Consider the following 19,913-nt stretch of genomic DNA (forward strand, 5'->3'; position numbering starts at 1 on the left):
TGTTTGTAAGGAGTAAATTATTTTTAATTTTAATCCTCTATTTCTTTAATTATTAGTGGCAAGAATGAAAGATTATTTGATATTAATATAATGGAATTGGCATATTTTTACTTTCCCTAATTTTTTCCCGATATCTTCTGGATTTTGGTAATATAATTTTTCTTGCTTATTTTATCTTATTCTTGCGATTTAAGGTTGTGTATATGAAGGTGTAAGGTTACCGATGTTCATACAGTCTTATTAGAAGTCCCAAATTATTTCTTTAATTTCTATAATTAAAGAAATTAAAGACTTTTTACCAATGCTTTTTCTTCCCGATTATTATTTTATTTAAAACTACTGGCTTTTAAATATTTTTAAATTTGAGAGTTATTTTATAGTGTTTTTCTTGGTAAGTTTTATCATAAAAAGAGTACATAAGAATACATTAGAGTAATAAGAATACATTATTCTTCTGAAAACTATACCGGAAACGTGACAGATATCTCCTCTGACCACTTTCCCTAGTCTTTGTCTTGTTACTGAGCCCTACTTTATTAGGTCTATATTTTCAGATAAAGTTATAATTTATTTCGATCAATTTATTCAAAATTCTGATTGTCTAAATATTCCATTTTTTTTTTTTTTTTTTTTTTTTTTGAGACAGAGTCTCTCTTTCTTGCCCAGGCTAGTGTGAGTGCCGTGGCGTCAGCCTAGCTCACAGCAACCTCAAACTCCTGGGCTCAAGCAATCCTACTGCCTCAGCCTCCCGAGTTGCTGGGACTACAGGCACGAGCCACCATGCCCGGCTAATTTTTTATATATATATATATATTAGTTGGCCAATTAATTTCTTTCTATTTTTATAGTAGAGACGGGGTCTCGCTCAGGCTGGTTTTGAACTCCTGACCTTGAGCAATCCGCCCGCCTCGGCCTCCCAGAGTGCTAGGATTACAAGCGTGAGCCACCGCGCCCGGCCTAAATATTCCATTTTTATGAATAAAACAGGAGCCCTCCATTTAGATGGATTTTATTTTGCAATATTCATTGTATTTTAGTTCAAATGTGCTCACTATTGTGCTAGGTACTTTGAAAGTATAAAGCTGTGTTTAGCACTGTCAGTAAGCTTTCAACCATAGGGAAATGAGGCATGCACAAAAAATAATGATAAAGCAGTATAATAGTTATGATCATTAGTTACCAAAATAAGTGACTGAGTTATAATTATTGTTAGAGTAATAATTGTGGTCGTAAGAGATCACAAATACTTTAATGAAATTTTCATCTTGGGGGTCAACCTTGATGAATGGAGAGATAATTAAAAAACATATATGATGTCATGCTAGGTAGGAAAAAAACCAGAAGCAAATGCTTATAAATGGGAAAAGTATATATTCTGGGAATGGTATACACAGACAACTTGATTCCAATATATAATTTATATTGGAAATAATGTTAGTACTTTTTTATATACACAGTTCAGGCTCATGTTTCTAAAACACTGATAATTTTGTATTTAACTTCAAAGCAATGTTTAGACTAAGACTTTTGAGTGGGGTATAGGCAGAGGAAAGTTATTTTAGAACTTTAATCTGGCAGCACTGAGTCATCATAAATTATCACTATTAGATTGAAAATTAGATTGTCACCATTAACCATATCAGTTAAAACTGGATATTTAGAAAGAAAGTGGATATTTTGAAAGCACAGAAACTTTATTGTGAATATTTAATTTGTTAGGATGAACATGGGTGTGTATGGCTGGAAAGGTGGTATGCAGTAACACCACAGAATACTGTTTTCACTTCTTATGTTTGAACAAATTTATTAATGTGATTCTTATTCCTGTAGTGTAAAAGAAAATATTTATAGTTATCTCAGATTTGAAAATCTGTACAGTGGAGAACTTTGTGGCTATCCTCTGAGAAATAGATGTACTTTTTATTTTTTCTTATAAGCATACTGGTTTGGGCCTGCTTGACTTTTTAAGGATGTTTTATGGTAGACTTAGAATGTTAATATTTAGACAAGAGAATATGTTTTACAATTTTACTGAAGACATTAGCTGTGTGACCACAAAGCAAAATAACTTTGAACATCTTTATATTAGCTCTTTATCAGAGAGTAAAATTCTACTTTATTGGGAAAATTTTACTTAGGTATGAGACTATTGCCCTATTTCTCAGGCTAAGTGAAAATACGATAAAATAGCTGGCTTGATAGGAAGAAAACAAAGTTTCTACTTCAAAAGAAATAATGTATGAATCATAGAAGAAAAATGGAAGATCACTGGAAATATTTAGCTTTTCATCGTTTTTGGAACATCTGCCTTAAATGCTTTTGGAATACAGTAAAGGCCAGGAAAAACAAACAGTTGAAAGTTTCTTGGACTTATTCTCTTACATCATTAGTAATGGGAATAATGCCTCTCAAATTTGTATACTTACATAAAAACATGTCTTTTAAATGGTAGTCAAATATAAACTAGAAGGATTTTGTAATGCTGTTTACATATTTTCAATTACTTTGAACACAGAGATTTAGTCTTTTTACTTATTATATGTAAGATTTTGAACATCCTTAAAACATCAAATTCCCTCATAATGAGATACAAAATTAATATTATACCAACACTTATATTCGTTTAGACATTGTTGAGAGATTATAAGTGTGTGTACATTTTAGTTTATATGTTGTATTGATAGAGGTTAAATGTATGACCCTATTGGCAATCTTTTTAAGCAAATAAAACTGTTTGGATGCTTTCCCAGGCTGATCGGATTGCCCTCCAAGCGTATCTCTTCAATGCGGTCCCGAATGTAACTGGTATCATTAGCCTTGCAGAATGTATCATCTGTAATTGAAGTTATGCTGTTAAACTGAAAAATAAAAGGAAAAAAATTGTTCAGGAATCTGAAATCAACCTTTCATATGCTTTGTGATTGGATCCCACAGAATATTTTATCTAAAAAGTGATTTTTAATATCATATATACTGCATATCCTCGTGCAATCTGAGCCTTTTATAAATCTATAGTGTTATTTTGGAAGAACAGACTACTTGCTGTTACTTAGAGTAATATCCATAATTAGTAATAACACAAAGTTATGAATATAAATAGGATTACACTAGCTGAAGAAAGTATCCTATTCTAGACTGTTAACTCAGAATGGGGCACTGTGTCCTTAAATAGTCCAAGAAGTAAAACAAACAAATAGGATTCTTGTGATGCCAAGAGACCAATTTTAGTTTATTTTCATTTCCTCTTCACCTTTGCATTACTTCAAGTTGATGTACTATAAAGCCAGTTGAAAGTCTCCAAAAGCTAATGTTTACCACTCTATGGAGAAAGAAACAGAAATCGGGGGTCTTAGTGTCCCCTCACTTCTAATGCATGTGTTAGATTAACTAGGAGATGCCAAGTGTACACCTGGAGTTAAATCTGACTCAAGAGCAGACTTCACATCTACAGTTCTGGTTCACTCATGCTGCTTTGGACAGAACCTGGGCTTCTGGGCAGGAGAGTTCATTTGGCTAAATATTAATGCTTTTAATAAGCATTTATCTATCACACTATTATAGTGATCTAACCAAAATTTGCATGTGAATAAGTGAGGTTTCCAATGAGTTATAAAATTTTGACTCATAGGAAATTAAAGTCAGATAACTGTGAAAGGAGCCATCATACCTGAAGATGAATTACACGTAGACTTTCTGGTAAATTAAGAGGCACAGATTCCAGATCATTGTGGTCCAAGTAGAGGAAGGAGAGGTTGTTCAATTTCTGTAACAAAAATTTTGTTTGATTGTTATTGAGGTGTATGCATTCCTTCACAGGATTCAAGCAGTCTGTGTGTGTGTGTGTGTGTGTGTGTGTGTGTGTGTGTGTTTAGTGTGTGGTCCTTTACATTCATCTCATCTCTGAATACCCAGCCCTGATACCAACATCTGGGGCCCTTTGAATTAGTCTTGGGAGCAGCTAATGCAGTCACTCCCTCCGTGGGATTGAATTTGGACCTTGGTGATACCCTAATCTCTCCTGTACCTCTGAAGCTTCCCATCTCAGCTCCACCAATTTCTAGGAAGGTGGTGCAAACTGGTTACTCCTAAGAGGTGTGTGTGCCTAGCAAGATGCTTCCTGAACCAATTAAACCCTTAGCTTGATACAGTTTTTTTCCTAAGGGCTTTGTGTTGGATTACTCTTAATGATCAGTAACCTATTATTGCATATGATTGTATACTATGACTTTAGGACATAGTTTCCCTTTACAGTACTCTGTTTTTTTTTCCCTCTTAAGTTTCATTTTATTTTTTATTTTTTTTAGAGACAGAGTTTTGCTCTCTCACCCACACTAGAATATAGTGGCATAATCATAGCTTACTAAGTAGCTAGAACTACAGGTATATGCCACCATACCTGACCAATGTTTTAAATTTTTTGTAGAGATGGGATCAGGCTATGTTGCCTAGGCTGGTCTTGAACTTCTGGCCTCAAATGATCCTCCTGCCTCAGCCTCCCAAAGCCCTGGGATTACAGGCATGAGTCACCATGCCTGTCCTAATCCCTTACACCACATGGACACCCAGCTCATATCTTCCCAGTGGGCCTAATTTATATTTTACATGGGTTGCAGGGGTCCTCAAACTGCGGCCCATGGGCCACATGTGACTCGCTGAGGACATTTATCTGGCCTGCCAGGTGTTTTTGCTGCTGCTGTCTGTCCTGCTTAGCAGCCGACTGGTCCCAGGTCCACAGTGCGCATGTGTGGAATATGCGGCCGCATTCTCCAACGGTCCTCCAACGGTCTGAGGGACAGTGAACTGGCCCTCTGTTTAAAAAGTTTGAGGACCCCTAGGTTAGAGTAACCTAATTTTACCAGTACTGTTAAGCAAAACTACAAAGTAGCCAAGTTTATCATTTTTATACCAACTTGTCATGAATCCCTTATGTAATACATATGTAAAACCCAAAATATTCAAACATTCTTTTTGTGAAATGTTGATCATCTCTTACAAGTCTTTAACATGTCAGTTATTAAAAGACCAACTCAAATGAGTATTTTCAAAGAAGTGAGTGTGCTTTTAGAAAGTACCCTAAAAGTCACTTAATTTCTGAATCTCTTAGCAGAAACATCAGAGGAACTCTGATGTAACTTTAAAACATCCCTTCAAGCTGAAAAAAAGATACCTTAAATGTAAACAAAAAGAAAAGGAAAGAAAAATGGAATATTTTTATATTTTCTAACAGACTATACATTTGTGGACAGATTATACATTTGTGGGATTGTCACAAATTTTATGATAATGAAATTTTGGTAGTTTTAGGACCCTCTATTAGGAGTTATCTTTAGAAGTAACAAATTTTGCCTTTTGAGTAAGGTTATGTCTATTGCCAGCAGTGGCATGATCATCTCATCGTTTTATCCAGGGTTACCTTCCAGGACTGGGAATGATATCTCAAAGCTATGGAAATTCTGGGATGAGGTGGTTACTTAGACCATGCATTTTTAGATAACCTGGCTACATAAATCAAAGTAAAACACTTTCCTGTTTTCCTGTGCAATATTTTCTTGAATTTCTAAATTAAAAATATATTTAATTCTCATGTATAGAATTTTGTGTTAGGTACCATCATGGAATTCAAAGGAAAGTCTCTCTATAGAATATTACAGTCCAATATTTTTAAATATTAGAAGTCAAATTCAGTATTTACTTTTGGAACTTTTTCTGACCTTTATAAATTACTGTTAATGTAAAGGAAAAAAAATCACGGAGAGGCCGGGCGCTGTGGCTCACGCCTGTAATCCTAGCTCTTGGGAGGCCGAGGCGGGCGGATTGCTCGAGGTCAGGAGTTCAAAACCAGCCTGAGCAAGAGCGAGACCCCGTCTCTACTGTAAATAGAAAGAAATTAATTGGCCAACTGATATATACATAAAAAAAAATTAGCCGGGCATGGTGGCTCATGCCTGTAGTCCCAGCTACCCGGGAGGCTGAGGCAGAAGGATCACTCGAGCCCAGGAGTTTGAGGTTGCTGTGAGCTAGGCTGACGCCACGGCACTCACTCTAGCCTGGGCAACAAAGCGAGACTCTGTCTCAAAAAAAAAAAAAAAAAAAAAAAAAAAATCACGGAGAAAGTCTCATATTGAATTTTTGTAGACTGTAAATGCCATGAGGGGGCTAACCGTGTCTGTCTAAATATTTGCTGCGTGAACAGGTGAAAAAAATGGGAAACTTATAATCCCATGAAATAAGATAAAGGTTATGTATTTTGAGTGAGACATAGGGATAAAATAGGCTGAATGAGCCTAATAGGGTGGCTATTTATTATGTAAATAATATCTTCATTTATTAAATCAAAATAGTTTAAAATGTAATCAAAACAGAGTTCTAGACCACAGTTTTTCTTTTATCTATCATATTATCACCAATACTATGTTTAGTTTTACTATAAAATACTTACTTTGAATGCATTTGCTTTGATTCCTCTGCTCTTGATTTTGTTATGTTTTGCATTAAATAAGGTGAGTTTGGGAGGAAGAACTGGAAGTTTTAGTAGTTGATTTTCAGCAAGTGAAAGTTCTTCTAACAGAGTAAGTTTTGAAAAAGTACCATCTTCTATGTCTTCTATCAGATTTCCCGTAAAATCAAGTCTTCTTAAGTTAGCTTGAGGGAAAAATATACAAAAAATATGAAGTTAAATTCTCATTGTGTGACTGAAGAAAAGCATTTATTTAACAGAGCACTGAAACATCTTTTAATTTTATTGCCTAGTAGAGTGTCTACAATTAGTAGCTCAGTGAAATTTTGTTGATTGAACACTAAGCATCTCTTTATGCCTGACACTGGTGTCCTTTCCAACTGAAGTCCTAGAATCTCAGGTTTGGAAGGGATCTTAAAGTTACTGAAGTCTTTCCAACCTTCTCTGAGTTCCTCAGGATCCTCAGGCATTTTGAAAGAAATTCTTGTTGCAAATCATAGAAAATAGTCATGACATTTGGTTGAATGGAATCACATATTATTTTTGGATTTTTTGCTGGCATGTTGCATTGTAATTGTGGGTTTGTTGTCTTAATCTTAATCTCTCTATGCCTTAATGCTTAACAACAAAGATAAAAAAGTTCCCTGATTTGTTAGAGTGATACATACTGAGAAATTGAAAAATTCAGTGTGTGTGTGTATATAACTTTTGTCTGGGATGATTAGGAAATACAGTTGCTTCTTATTCACAGTAGTCATATTCTATAAAATTACCACGAACACTAAATTAGTGAATACTGAACCATTATTCCTAGGGGAAATACAGGTTAGGTTCCTGCGAGCCTCTGATGACCCATTTTCATCAACCAATTAGTATATAACCTTGTTTTATGTGTTTTTGTTTAAAGATACTTTATTTAATATATATATTGTTGATTCATTACATTGCACTGTAACTCATGCCTGAACAAAGCTTATCTAACTTGTTTTCTCTGTAAGGCATGTTAACACCCTTCTTGCCCTTAGGAACATTAGACAGCACTTCAATACTATGTTTGGGGTCATTTTAAACAGTGAAATCATAAACAAAAAGCACAAAAATGTGAAAAACATGGCATTAAATAGACTGTGAACAGGGCACTTGTTTACAGTATGAGAGCTGAAACCAGAAGACAGAGTGTCACCTTGTTTCACCTTAACTGGGAACATGTATGTCAATTGATGCAAAATTTTTGCCACCCTGCTCATGTCTGTGAATGACTGTGAAAGCATTACATGTATTGATTTTTGGGTTACAAATAAATTTCAGCAAGTAGGTTAATTCACAAATATGGAATCCACAAATAATGAGGCTCAACTATATTTCAGTCTACAGTTGGGAGCTACCAGTAGCAGAATGAATCCAGTTATGGCTAATCTCATAAATGTGTAGTGGGCCAGTGTGTATTTCTTTGTGTAATTTTCTTCAGAAACACTTGAGAACACAGGAGTCTAGAAAACTGATGAGAAATTAGTGATCCAGGACCAGGGTTTGGTACTATAGAAATGGGGGATTCTGGTATGCCCATGGCAATACCCCAGTTGGGTTAAGGTTTGATAGAAATCCAAGATTGCTAATGACTTGGGAAGGAGTTAAATGCCACTGTTCTCAACACTATTTCCATATTAGATTCATCTAAGGAGTTTGTTTGTTTTTAATGATAATGGCTGGGCCTTAACCAAGACCTGAATTAGGACCTCTGGGAAGTAGGACCTGGTATCAGTATTTTAAAAATACTTCCCTAGATATTTTTAATATGCAGCCAGGCTAAAGAGCCATAAGTTAAAGTATGAAAAAGCAGTTTCTGTTCTTTAATAGTGAAGGTAAAAAATAAAACGTTGTTGGACGAGTATCCCAGTAATATTGGTGCTGCTCACTGTTTGAAGAAAAGGATCTTGAAGTATTGGGGTTGAGATGTAGTTGGCTATATATTAGACAGGTTGTCAACATAGACACTGAAGCCACTAATAAAGATCCTGTATATGTCTGAATGGAAAGGAAATTCACCAACAAACTGATGTATTTTTGCTAAGTATGGTAGATACTTAATGTGCTCCAACAGTGACAACCCTCTATGTGGAAGGCAAAAACGATGTGGAAACTTGTGTTTATATGAGTTAAATACTAGCATGAGTTCATACTAATATCTTGTTTAACTTACGTATGTCTGCAAAATCTTTGGCAGTCAGCTTTTTAATTTTGTTGAATCGTGCATAAAGATAGGCCGATTCCTTTGGCAAGGGTGGTACAGCATCAATGTCAACTTCTTCACAGTATACAGAGCCACTTAAACAAACACACAACAGGCACGTGGGCATTTCTAAATTGGGAAACAATGTCACAAAAGTATAAACAGTAGTTTGAAAATATTTGACCCCTAGTGGTAAAATTACTGCTATCATGAATGCTATTACTAATTTGAAGAGATATTTTACAGAATCATAGGTGATAACAGGAAAGATATTCAGTCTTGGTAACTTGTGACCTACATTGTGCTTGATAATTCACCAGAATATTATCTAAGAGTCTGTAATCCACACTCTCTGTATTCTGTTTTATTGATGGTCACTTGACTGCTGAATTGATTGACAGTTATATTTCCTCATTTTGAATACCAAAAAAATTCATAAAGCAGGAATTAAGGTAAACAAAAGCATGATTTATCAAGTTTGATGTGTGAGAAACATATTTCAGATTGGTGACAGTAGCTAATGTCTTTAGAAACCACTAATTAAATGAGCAAGCCATTAACTTGAAAATTAGAGTTATCATAGGCACTGTTAGGATCCCGTAACACCCACAAGTCATTCATTACATTTACTTGTCAAATTTCTTTCTTTAACCTAGTCTTTGTTTTTCATATCTTTCACTTTTTTTTTTTAAGTACAGGGCTTTTTTTTCTCTTTTTCTTTTTTAAATTTTCTTTCATTTACTTTTTTTTTTAGAGACAGGGTCTTGCTTTGTTGCCCAGGCTGGTCATAAACTCCTGGCCTTAAGTGATCCTGCCATCTTAGCCTCCTGAGTAGCTGGGATTACAGGCATGAGCCATCCCTCCTGACTTAATTTTATTTTTCAGGGCATTTATTTTACAGAATGTCTTTCAGTTGGCTAAGGGATCCCTCATTTTTGTCAGGAGTACCATGGAAATGATGTTGCATCCTCAGTGCCCTGTGTCAGGAGGCACATGATATCTGCTTGTCCTATTCATGACAATATCTGTGGTCACTTGTTTCAAGTGGTGTCACTCTGTAAAGTTACTGTTTTACACCTTGTAATTAATGTGTCCAGTTACTCTACATCCTTGCCAACATTTGGTATGGTCAGTCTTTTTAATTAGCCATTCAAGTAGGGTATGTTGTGGTATCTCATTGTGTTTTAATTTGCATTTCTCTAATGACTAATAATGTTAGCATCTTTTTATGTACTTATTTGCCATCTTTGCCACATATGTTCTTTGATGAAGTGTCTATTCACATCTCTTGCCTATTTTTAATTGGGGCTTTCTATTATTATTGAATTATTTTATATATCAAGCCTCCATGGGCCAGGGCTGCAGCTGGTGCTGGAAATGCCAAGTTCAGTTCTTGCCCATCCGGGCCCCATGGCAGAAAGTTGCAGGGAAACCCGACATTCCCCTTCCTCCGGGGCTGCCCTGAGGATCCGAGAGGCTGGCTGTGAATACACCAGCGCAGCTTCTAAACTATGATTGGTGCACTGCACATGTTAGCGCCAAACCATGCAGGGGTCCTCAAACTAGGGCCCTCGGGCCACATGTGGCCCGCCTAGGACATTTATCTAGCCTGCTGGGTGTTTTTGCTGCCACTGCCTGTCCTGCTTAGCAGCCGACTCATCCCAGGCCCACAGTGCGCATGTGTGGAATGTGCGCCGTACTCTCCAATGGCCCTCCAACAGTCTGAGGGATAGTGAACTGGCCCCCTGTTTAAAAAGTTTGAGGACCCCTGGTTTAAGCTCTTTACTAGTAGGTATGGGGTACATTTTCAGATAATTTTTACATATGTCGGGAGGGGTCAAGATTCTTTTTAAAATTTTCCTATTGTTGTGTAATTCTTTCAGCACCATTTTTGGAAAAGATTATTCTTTCCCCATTGAATTGTATTGTCACATTGTCAAAAACCAATTGACCATATTGTGTAAGCCTATTTCTGGAACGTTATTCTATTCACCTATTTTTTTTTATTTTTATGCTAATACTGCAATGTCTTAATTCCTGTACCTTTATAGAAAATCTTGGTAGTATAAATCCTCCAACTTTGTTCTTCTTCAATGGTGTTTTGATTATACTAGGTCCTTTCCATTTTCTCATAAATTTTAGAATCAGCTTGTTAATTTTTTTTTTTTTTTTTTTTTGAGACAGGGTCTCACTTTGTTGCCCAGGCTAGAGTGAGTGCCGTGGCATCAGCCTAGCTCACAGCAACCTCAGACTCCTGGGCTCAAGCAATCCTACTGCCTCAGCCTCCCGAGTAGCTAGGACTATAGGCATGCGCTACCATGCCCGGCTAATTTTTTCTATATATATTAGTTGGCCAATTAATTTCTTTCTATGTTTAGAAGAGATGGGTTCTCGCTCATACTCAGGCTTGTTTCAAACTCCTGACCTCGAACAATCCACCCGCCTCGGCCTCCCAGAGTGGTAGGATTACAGGCGTGAGCCACCGCGCCCGGCCAGCTAGTTAATTTTTAAAAAAAGCCTGTTTGGATTTTGATTGCGTTTGTGTTGAATCTATAAATAAATTTGGGGAACATTGACATCTTAATGGTATTGAGGTTTACAGCTGGATGCTATCAATATAGTTCTCCTTAGGTTTAGGTCTTTTTCAATATTTCTTACCAGTATTGTCTAGATTTCAGTGTATAGGTTTTATATATCTTTTATACATTTATACCTTTTTATTTCATATATTTTAGTGGAGTATTTTAAAAAGTTTAAATGTCCTTATTATTTTTCAAGAACTGCTTTATATTATGGCATTACAAGATATCCCAAACCAATTTTGTATTTTCCCTGCCCCAACTCTGAAATCAGCAATCTCTTCAAGAAGCACTGGTTTCTTTTAGTGGAGAATGGTGTTAGAAACCAAGATGTGGGTCCTCAGTGTTACTGGGATCTCAATGTTTCTAGGCTCTTACAGCAGAGAGAGCTAGGAAATATAAGTGTGTGTATATTTGTCTCTTTCTCCATATATAATAAACAACATATATATGTATATAAACATATATACATATACCACTTGCTCATATGTCTACATAAAATACCATATGCATACATACACTCAGTGATAAATATCTATATTTTGATATCTCTTTATATATACAAACTATGAGTTAATACTAATATCATCTATTCCAGTCCAATTCCACAGTGGTATTTGTTTTTTTGTTGTTGTTTTGTTTTTTTGAGACAGGATCTTGTGCTGTTGTCTAGAGCAGAGTTCAGAGCTCACTGTAACCTCAAACTCCTGAGCTCAAGCAATCCTCCTGCCTCAACCTCCTAAGTAGCTAGGACTGTGGGCACAAGCCACCACATCCAGCTTATTTTTCTATTTTTTGTAGAGATGGGGTCTCTCTATGTTGCTTAGGCTGGTCTTGTACTCCTGGCCTCAAGAGATCCTTACACCTTAGCCTCCCAAAGTGCTGAGAATTCAGGCATGAATTCCATGGTAAGCCTATTTCTGGAATGTTATTGTATTCACCTATTTTTTTTTTTATTTTTATGCTAATACTGCAATGTCTTAATTCCTTTACCTGGCTGGTAAGCCTATGGTTTGACCCCTGCATGAAACACTGGCCCTACAGTGTTCTTTCTAACCTTCTACCTTTCATATTTGTAATGCTTGCTCTTTTCTGACAGTGAGAATCCTAGTTCTCATTATTTACAGTATATTTACTTTACTCAGTTCTAGAACACACATTAAGTAGTTTCAATATTGCTAACTCATAACACTGTGGAAAACAAATCCAATCACTGGAATTTAGTATTTGTTTATAGTTCTTTTTATCTTTAGCCTGAAGGTATATAGTCATATTTAGGCCCGGCACGGTGGCTCATGCCTATAATCCTAGCACTCTGGGAGGCCTAGGGAAGAGGATCTCTTGAGTTCGGGAGTTCAAAACCAACCTGAGTCCTGAACAAGATCGAGACCCCCATGCATATGAAAAATAGAAAAAAGTAGTCGGGCATGGTGGCGCACACCTATAGTCCCAGCTACTCGGGAGGCTGAGGCAGGAGGATCTCTTGAGCCCAGGAGTTTGAGGTTGCAGTGAGCTAGGCTGATGCCACAGCACTCTAGCCCAGGCAACCAAGTGAGACTGTGTCTCAAAACAAAATAAAACAAAAAAAACTGTGCTTAAGGCTTACTTGAATTGGATGTTTTTCTCCTTTATTGTGTTATGTTATTTATTTGAAATACAATTAAGTTTTTGTTTTTCTGTTTACATTCCAACTTTGGTTCTTTTTACCTTGTCCTTGTTGGGTTTATTTATATATCAATAAGTTTATATTTATTTATATTGCCTATATAAAATATAGCATTGTTCTAGAAACCAAATCTACACAAAAAATTTATACTCAGAGACATGACACTCCCTGCCCTGCAATTCATTTTGGCCCATGTTTTTTTCCATAGAAATGTGCATTTTCTTATATCCCTTTCTTTCTTATATGAAAGGCAACATATTATAGATACTCGTTTCACTTTGCACTTTGCTTTTATCACACAGTGTGTTCTGGAAATCAGTCTATATTAGTTTTTAGAGATTGTCCTCATTCATTTTTACATCTGCATTGTAAAGTACATTCTCTTGTGTGGATGTACCATTGTTTATTCAGTCACTCTTCAGTGTTTGGACAATAGCTTATTTATGATATTTTGCAATTACAAACAATGCTTCAATGATTTCACGTTTGTATTTTCTTATTTTGGAGGTGTATTGTCAGGATAAATTTCTTGAAGTTGATGGCTATGTCAAAAAGTAAATGGATGTTTGGTTTTGTTAGATATTGCCAAATTCCTATATAAAAGTATTGTACTGATTTGCATTCCTCCTAGCAGTGTATGAAAGCATCTTATCCCACAGCCTTGCTAATGGAATATATTAACATATAGTTATACTTTCATTTTGTCAATCAGGTTAAAAATGGCATCTCAATATAATTTTAATTTACATTACTCTGTGTGTGAGATTTGAACATATTTTGGGGTCAAATCATTTAAATCACTTTGTGAATTGTCTGTTCATATCTTTTGCCCATTTTTCCAGTGGAATTTTGGTCAATTTATTTTCCTTGATTTTTAAGAATGTTTTATAAATAAGAACTATTAGCCCTTTAGTTATTTTATCAATTTGTTCTTTATCTAGTTATATTATTTATCTGTAATATATGTTATAAATATTTTCCCCAGTTTTCAGTTGTCTTTTAAATATGCACTCATGAGGTCAAGTTTATTATTCTTTCTATTATTGTCTCTCGATTTTGAGGCACCCTATATCCAGATTATTTTCTAGTACTTGTATAGTTTTATCTTATACATTTAGATTCCTGATCTATTTGGAATTTATTTTCCTGTGTAAAGTATGGATCTAGTTGTATCCCTTTTCACATAGCTACACAGTTCTCCCAGCACTGTTTTTTAAAAACACCATTTTTCCTTCAGTGATTTGAGTGGTACCTTTATTGTATACTAAATTTCCATGTGTATTTTTGTTTCTGAACTTTCTATTTTATTCCACTGGTCTTTTTGTCTATTCATATACCAGTATCCCACTTTTTAAGTATAGAGGCTTTAGAGTATGTTTTAATGTGTAGTATGTCTAGTTCCTGCATTGTTCAGTGTTTCCCCTATTTGTATATGTTTGTCCATATGAATTTTGGAGTTAATTTTTTTAACTTTATAAAAAATTTATTGATAATTTTAGTGAGATTATCTAAAATTCATAAATTTAGAGTGCATGGCATCTTGATGCTAGTTATCCCATCCAAGAACAAGAGATATCTTTCCATTTGTTCAAGTCTATTTTTACTGTAATGCTTATCACATTTTTGAAGGTAATTTTAATTTTGTGTAGCAATATAGAAATTTGTCATTTTCATATGAAATAATGTTTTATGATAAAGCAAGAATAAACCAAATACATAGGAACTATTAAGTAGGACTTATAGTTTGTTCTTTTATGATAAGTTTTCTATTGTTTTAATTGAAGTGTACATTATAGTTATTTATGTATGTAGCCATTTCTCTTCTGTGAATTTCTTGAAGGCAAGAATTATATTTTATTTATCTTGATACTGTACATTATATTTGACAAATAATGAGTGTTTCAGTATTTCTTGCATTGATTATATATGGAAAGAAACTCATACTTTGTGGAGGCTAACTGTGGACTAAGCTTTGGTAGTTCTTGAATGTTTTTGTTCCACATTTCTTACTCATGATGTGGGATGGCAAATGATGTGTACTCCCAATATGCCTGTTTGACTTTCTTGTTGGAAATAAATTCTACTGTTTGTATTTACTATATCTGGAGGCAATTTTTGATTATTACAAAGAATAAAGTTGCATTGTAGCTATTTTTAAAAGAGACTTTTTGAAAAATAATTAAATGATAGAGTCTTCATACTTACCATCATTTTCTTTTTTGGGGGGTAATGATGTTGTACTCTCATCTTTTTGTAATTGAAGATTTTTCTCATCAGGTATTATCACAGTTTCTTTTTCCTGTTAGAAAAATAAAAGTTATCTGGTGTGATGAAGTCTAAGTGACTATACAACGTAGGAATCACAGATGACACTTACCTTCTCATAGTTACAATTAATGGCATTTATTTGTGCTCCATTAGGATTTTATACATAATCCCATTTCATCATTCATTAAATTATAATGTAAATATTTGTTAAGTTTGTTTTCATTCTAGAGACCGTAAGCTCTTTCAGTAAAAGAACTAGGTCTTTTTTAATTTTTATATCTCCAATGGCTGAACTCAGTGCTAAGTAAGTGTTGAACATATTGAAATTCCAAATGAGAGCTAGAGGAGAATTCCCGGAATTGGAGTAAAAGTTTCTGAGGTGAAACTATTCCTCTTGGTTCCTGTCTAAACTGAGTTCCTTGTTCAGATTCTGCCATTTTGAGCCGGACTAGAGGTCCAGCCATGTGACAAGAGCTTCAGCTGTGTGAAATACTGATTAAGGTCTTTTGGTCTCTTCCAGGGTATGCCTACATTAAGCCCTGACTCTTGGAACACTTATTTCAGCCTACCCACCCTGTTCAGACCACTGGTATAGGCCATTAATTCTGAGGGAATTGAGGTCGATATCATTAACTCTCTCTCTCTTTTCTGTTCTTGTAGAATACATTTTCTCCCATTAGATTACAGAGTGTTAGGTGGTATCCTATTCTTTCTACCCTTTGTAAGCATGTTCCATGTTAGTCTCAGTTTTGACTCCTGACTCTGTCCTTCACCTTCATTCTCTCATCTGTGTGCTGGTTAACATCCTCCCTCCACTCTGCAGTTACACATCAAGTCTTATTGAATTCTACTCCATTCCACAAATATATTAGTGCCTGCATTTGTATTGAGATAGAGAAACTTCTAAAGCCCTGTAAAGAGAAGAAGCAGAGAGAACATATTCTCTAAAGTTATTAATTTTTAAGGAACAGGAAACTTTTAAAGTGTTTTTGATAGACTCTAATAATCCAAGTGAGTTTATGTTATGATAAGCTGCTTTTTTATTTTATAACTTGAAGCTATGACTAGTCTATCTCTTTTGTCTTAATAATGGACAAAAATAATGTTACCATATTAACTAACTCCATTGAAAGAAACAGTGGTATCAACATTTATTTATTGTATACCCCCTAAAAAAGAGGAAAAAGTAGCATTTATAACTGGTCAATCTTAAAATCTTTACCATTTAATTTATAGTGAAGAACAACTTCTAACACAATCAGTATTGTTGTATATATTTGTCTGCATTTCTCGTTTTCCATTATTTGTATATGTGTGTTTGTGTGTGACACACACAGTGGGTAACAGATCCTTATGTGTTGTATTAACTTTTCACTTACCCAGAATTCATTTCTGTGTGCCAAGAAAACCGTAAGTAATTACTTTGCCCATAAAAGTAGGGTATGAATGATGTGGTATAAAAGTCATCCCTGCAGAGTATTAATGCAATCACAGTTACAGTTACTTAGTACAAATTGATAGAAGGTGTAAACTCTTAAAATTGATTAAAAAAGAAAGCTCTATATTAAGTAATTTTTCATTTTTTGGTATTATTTGTAATTGGCATATATAAATTATTGTGAAATGATACAGATAGCAAAATACCTCTTCTATTTATTTCCTTAAACCATTTTTCTCTAAAACAATAAATTTTAACCTGATAATTCATCTTTATTTCTCTTAATACACATTTCTCCTAATTTATTTTTGAGGCAACATAATATACATATATAGGACATTGTGTAATATTACTTAACGTATAAATTGCAACTGGTCAGGCATCATCTTAAAACCTAGTTTTCCTTAAATTTTATTTTTTGGTTACTGAAGACACTGTTTGGTTACTGCAGGTACTGTTTATTAATTTGGGAGGTATGCATACTCTGAAAATATAATCTCAGGGACAATTATTATGAATTACTCTGAATCATTTAAACTGCTTTTCCTTTCCCCTTATCAGACACATTCAGTAAAAACAAAAACATGCATTTAAATGGTCACTATTTTGAAGCTAAATTTAGAGTAAAAATAAAGTACCTTCATATTTTTTCCATCCAGGTATTTATCCTCATAATCTTGGCTAAATATACTTTCTTCAGAATTATCTGTTCCATAGTCATAGATAATGCGTGGGTCCTGCTGAGTTGATGGTGCTGGCTTTATCAGAGGCACAAATAGTAACAGGAGAAGTGTAGACTGCAGAGTCTTCATTTTAGCAAAAATCAAGGTGACTGGAAGTTAATAAACTAGTGGCCTGCTGACTGTGGGACAAAACTCTCTTTTTCCCTGGAAATAAAAATGCAGACCATCGAAACAATATTTAAAAGCTTAGAGGACGTTTTGGCAGGGGTGTACGCAGTAGGGGCCAGAGAACAAGTATTTAACCCTTAGTGATCTTTAATTAGATGCTAACAGTTTTTATATATCAGTGAACATTCTGAAAAATAGTTTCAGAAAATAGTTTTGTATCTTCTCTATCAAAAATCCAAGAAATGTTGATAATTTTTCTTAATAATTATGTGCCTCAAAAAGAGGTACAGATATGCAATTGAAATCTGCTTAGGATATGTGTAGTATAAATAGTTAAAATGAAGACCCAAGATCCTGTCTCATGTAAGTTAAAAATATCATATTTCAACTTTGCTACTTTGTAAGACCTCTTGATTTGTATTGGTATGAATAGAAACAAGTTCCAAGAAAGTTTTAAAGCTTAAACCTTAAATTTAACATTGTGAAAAATAGTCATTAACGCTTATCTTTAGGTGGTACAGAATATAGGAAAAGTCATATGTCTTTAATTTTCTTGGTTTTGTAATTTTAATTACAAATTTTTTCATTCTTCTTAGTTAATGGTATTTTTAAAATTTAAACTATGAAAACTGAAAAAATAATATTGCAGCCTAGAGGAAATACAGAATTTTAATCAAGGAACTTTGGGGAATGTAATGGAAAGGAGTCTTTTAGGCTTATCAGTGGATTTTATCTAGTAAATGCACATTTCAGACTTTTTCTTAAATAACTTCAAACAGAATCACTCATAGTTGCTGATGCTGCATTATAGATGCCAATTTGTCAAAACTCCAGTGGTTGAAAATGAAAAATAAAATGCATCTGTGACTTTTGCAGCACCCCATTCTTGCCTGCATGGATATTAAAATTATACAATGATACACATAAGTATTTGTTAAAAGATGTTTAAGGTAACTGAAACTTAAGCAAATTAGAGATGCCCTTTACATTTATTAAGACTATAACATGAGTTATACTTTAGCAAACAATATTTAAAATAATATGTGAAAAACAAGCCTACCGTTGTAGCAGTTTTGAAGTTTTTTGTGGTTTTCCTCAATAGATGTTCATGCCTGTGCATTAGCCCCAAGTGGGAGGGTGAATGAGGAAAGCTGTGGATTGATTTCAAACTGCTGAATAAAATTTCAGGGCCCAACAGCTTTAAGAGCAGTTTCCATGTGGTAGAGATTTCTGCCAACATTCTTTCTCTAGGGTGAAATGCAGTGTGTTGTACTAGAGAACTGTGCCTAAGATATTTGTAACTGTTGCACTCAGTCTGCTTTCACTAATTGACTGTAAACTTTTGTCATTTTATTATTGTGTAATAAACACTAATGCGTTCACAAAGATTAGTTTATGAAAATGATATGGTTATAAAATCATGCTTCTCATTTTGGTAATTTCCCAGGAGATAAAACATCTGCAATTTGAATGAAATAGAACACCAAAAAAAGCATAGTCTAAGCTCTTAATTTTATGAAGACTCAAATATTGTTCTAGTACTATAATTAATATAAAGCCAAGAAATTTCCAATGGAAAAATTAGTTCTAGCACTAATTAGTTTATAGTTTTCTCATTAAGGGTTTTTTTCTCCTTTATTTTAAGTACATGTAACAAAAACCCAAGCATGAGAATTGGCTTTTTAAAACTAAATTTGATTTATAATTTTGGGGGTTGATAGTTAAATATTTTTATTTGTGGCATGAAGAAAACTTTGTACAATTATTTTAATATTAAATTTGATTTTAAAAGTTAAAGTGGTATTGTAGATACCATATACGCATCTTTAAAGATTGAGTTTACAAAAAGGATTCACATTTATTTTATTTATTTATTTTGAGACAGAGTCTCACTTTGTTGCCCAGGGTAGAGTGAGTGCCATGGCGTCAGCCTAGCTCACAGCAACCTTAAACTCCTGGGCTCAAGCAATCCTACTGCCTCAGCCTCCTGAGTAGCTGGGACTACAGGCATGTGCCTGTAATGTGCCATGCCCTGCTAATTTTTTCTATATATGTTAGTTGGCCAATTAATTTCTTTCTATTTATAGTAGAGATGGGGTCTCACTCTTGCTCAGGCTGGTTTCCAACTCCTGACCTCAAGCAATCCGCCCACCTCAGCCTCCCAGAGTGCTAGGATTACAGGCGTGAGCCACGGTGCCTGGCCTTCACATTTATTTTTATTACTCTTTGATAGCAATCAAAATAACATTTCTGTCTCCTCTATGCTAAACATTAACAAGTATGGATAAATACCAGTTCTCTTTTCTAGTCAAAATTTGTTTTAGAGTCTTTCAAATCAAAGCTTAAATAAACTAAAACTTTAATAATTTAGTTTTTATTTGAATGTGAATTATTTTAAATTTAGTTGTGATCTTCTCTGGTTTT

General features: G+C 34.5%; 2 protein-coding genes across 4 annotated transcripts in view; one reads left to right on the forward strand and one right to left on the reverse strand.

The window, feature by feature from the left end:
- The window catches only part of CENPP (centromere protein P), a 232,289-nt gene that overhangs the window by 47,674 nt on the left and 164,702 nt on the right, over positions 1-19,913 (forward strand). The gene's annotated exons all lie outside the window — the stretch shown is intronic.
- Positions 1,359-18,782, reverse strand: OGN (osteoglycin). 2 transcript variants are annotated; one of them, XM_076008501.1, is made up of 7 exons: positions 18,550-18,782; positions 17,277-17,444; positions 15,138-15,231; positions 8,658-8,816; positions 6,440-6,642; positions 3,668-3,763; positions 1,359-2,858 (listed from the first exon to the last, which is right to left on the reverse strand). In XM_076008501.1, the coding sequence occupies exons 1-7, from the start codon at positions 18,727-18,729 to the stop codon at positions 2,688-2,690; spliced, it is 1,071 nt and encodes a 356-aa protein (XP_075864616.1). In that variant the 5' UTR covers positions 18,730-18,782; the 3' UTR covers positions 1,359-2,687. The 2 variants fall into 2 exon arrangements, with proteins under 2 accessions (XP_075864616.1, XP_012602595.1); XM_012747141.3 differs by having other exon boundaries at positions 17,277-17,525; positions 18,550-18,681.

The sequence above is a fragment of the Microcebus murinus genome, chromosome 12, assembly GCF_040939455.1.
Source record: "Microcebus murinus isolate Inina chromosome 12, M.murinus_Inina_mat1.0, whole genome shotgun sequence".
Lineage (NCBI taxonomy): Eukaryota > Metazoa > Chordata > Mammalia > Primates > Cheirogaleidae > Microcebus > Microcebus murinus.

Coding starts and splice junctions, on each gene's coding strand:
- OGN (XM_076008501.1), bottom strand. CDS start 18,729: ATGTTGGCAGAAATCTCTACCACATGGAAACTGCTCTTAAAGCTGTTG. Junction 6,643..8,657: donor CAAAGATTTTGCAGACATAC/GTAAGTTAAACA, acceptor TTTTCCCTCAAG/CTAACTTAAGAAGACTTGAT. Junction 3,764..6,439: donor TCAAAGCAAATGCATTCAAA/GTAAGTATTTTA, acceptor TTTTTGTTACAG/AAATTGAACAACCTCTCCTT.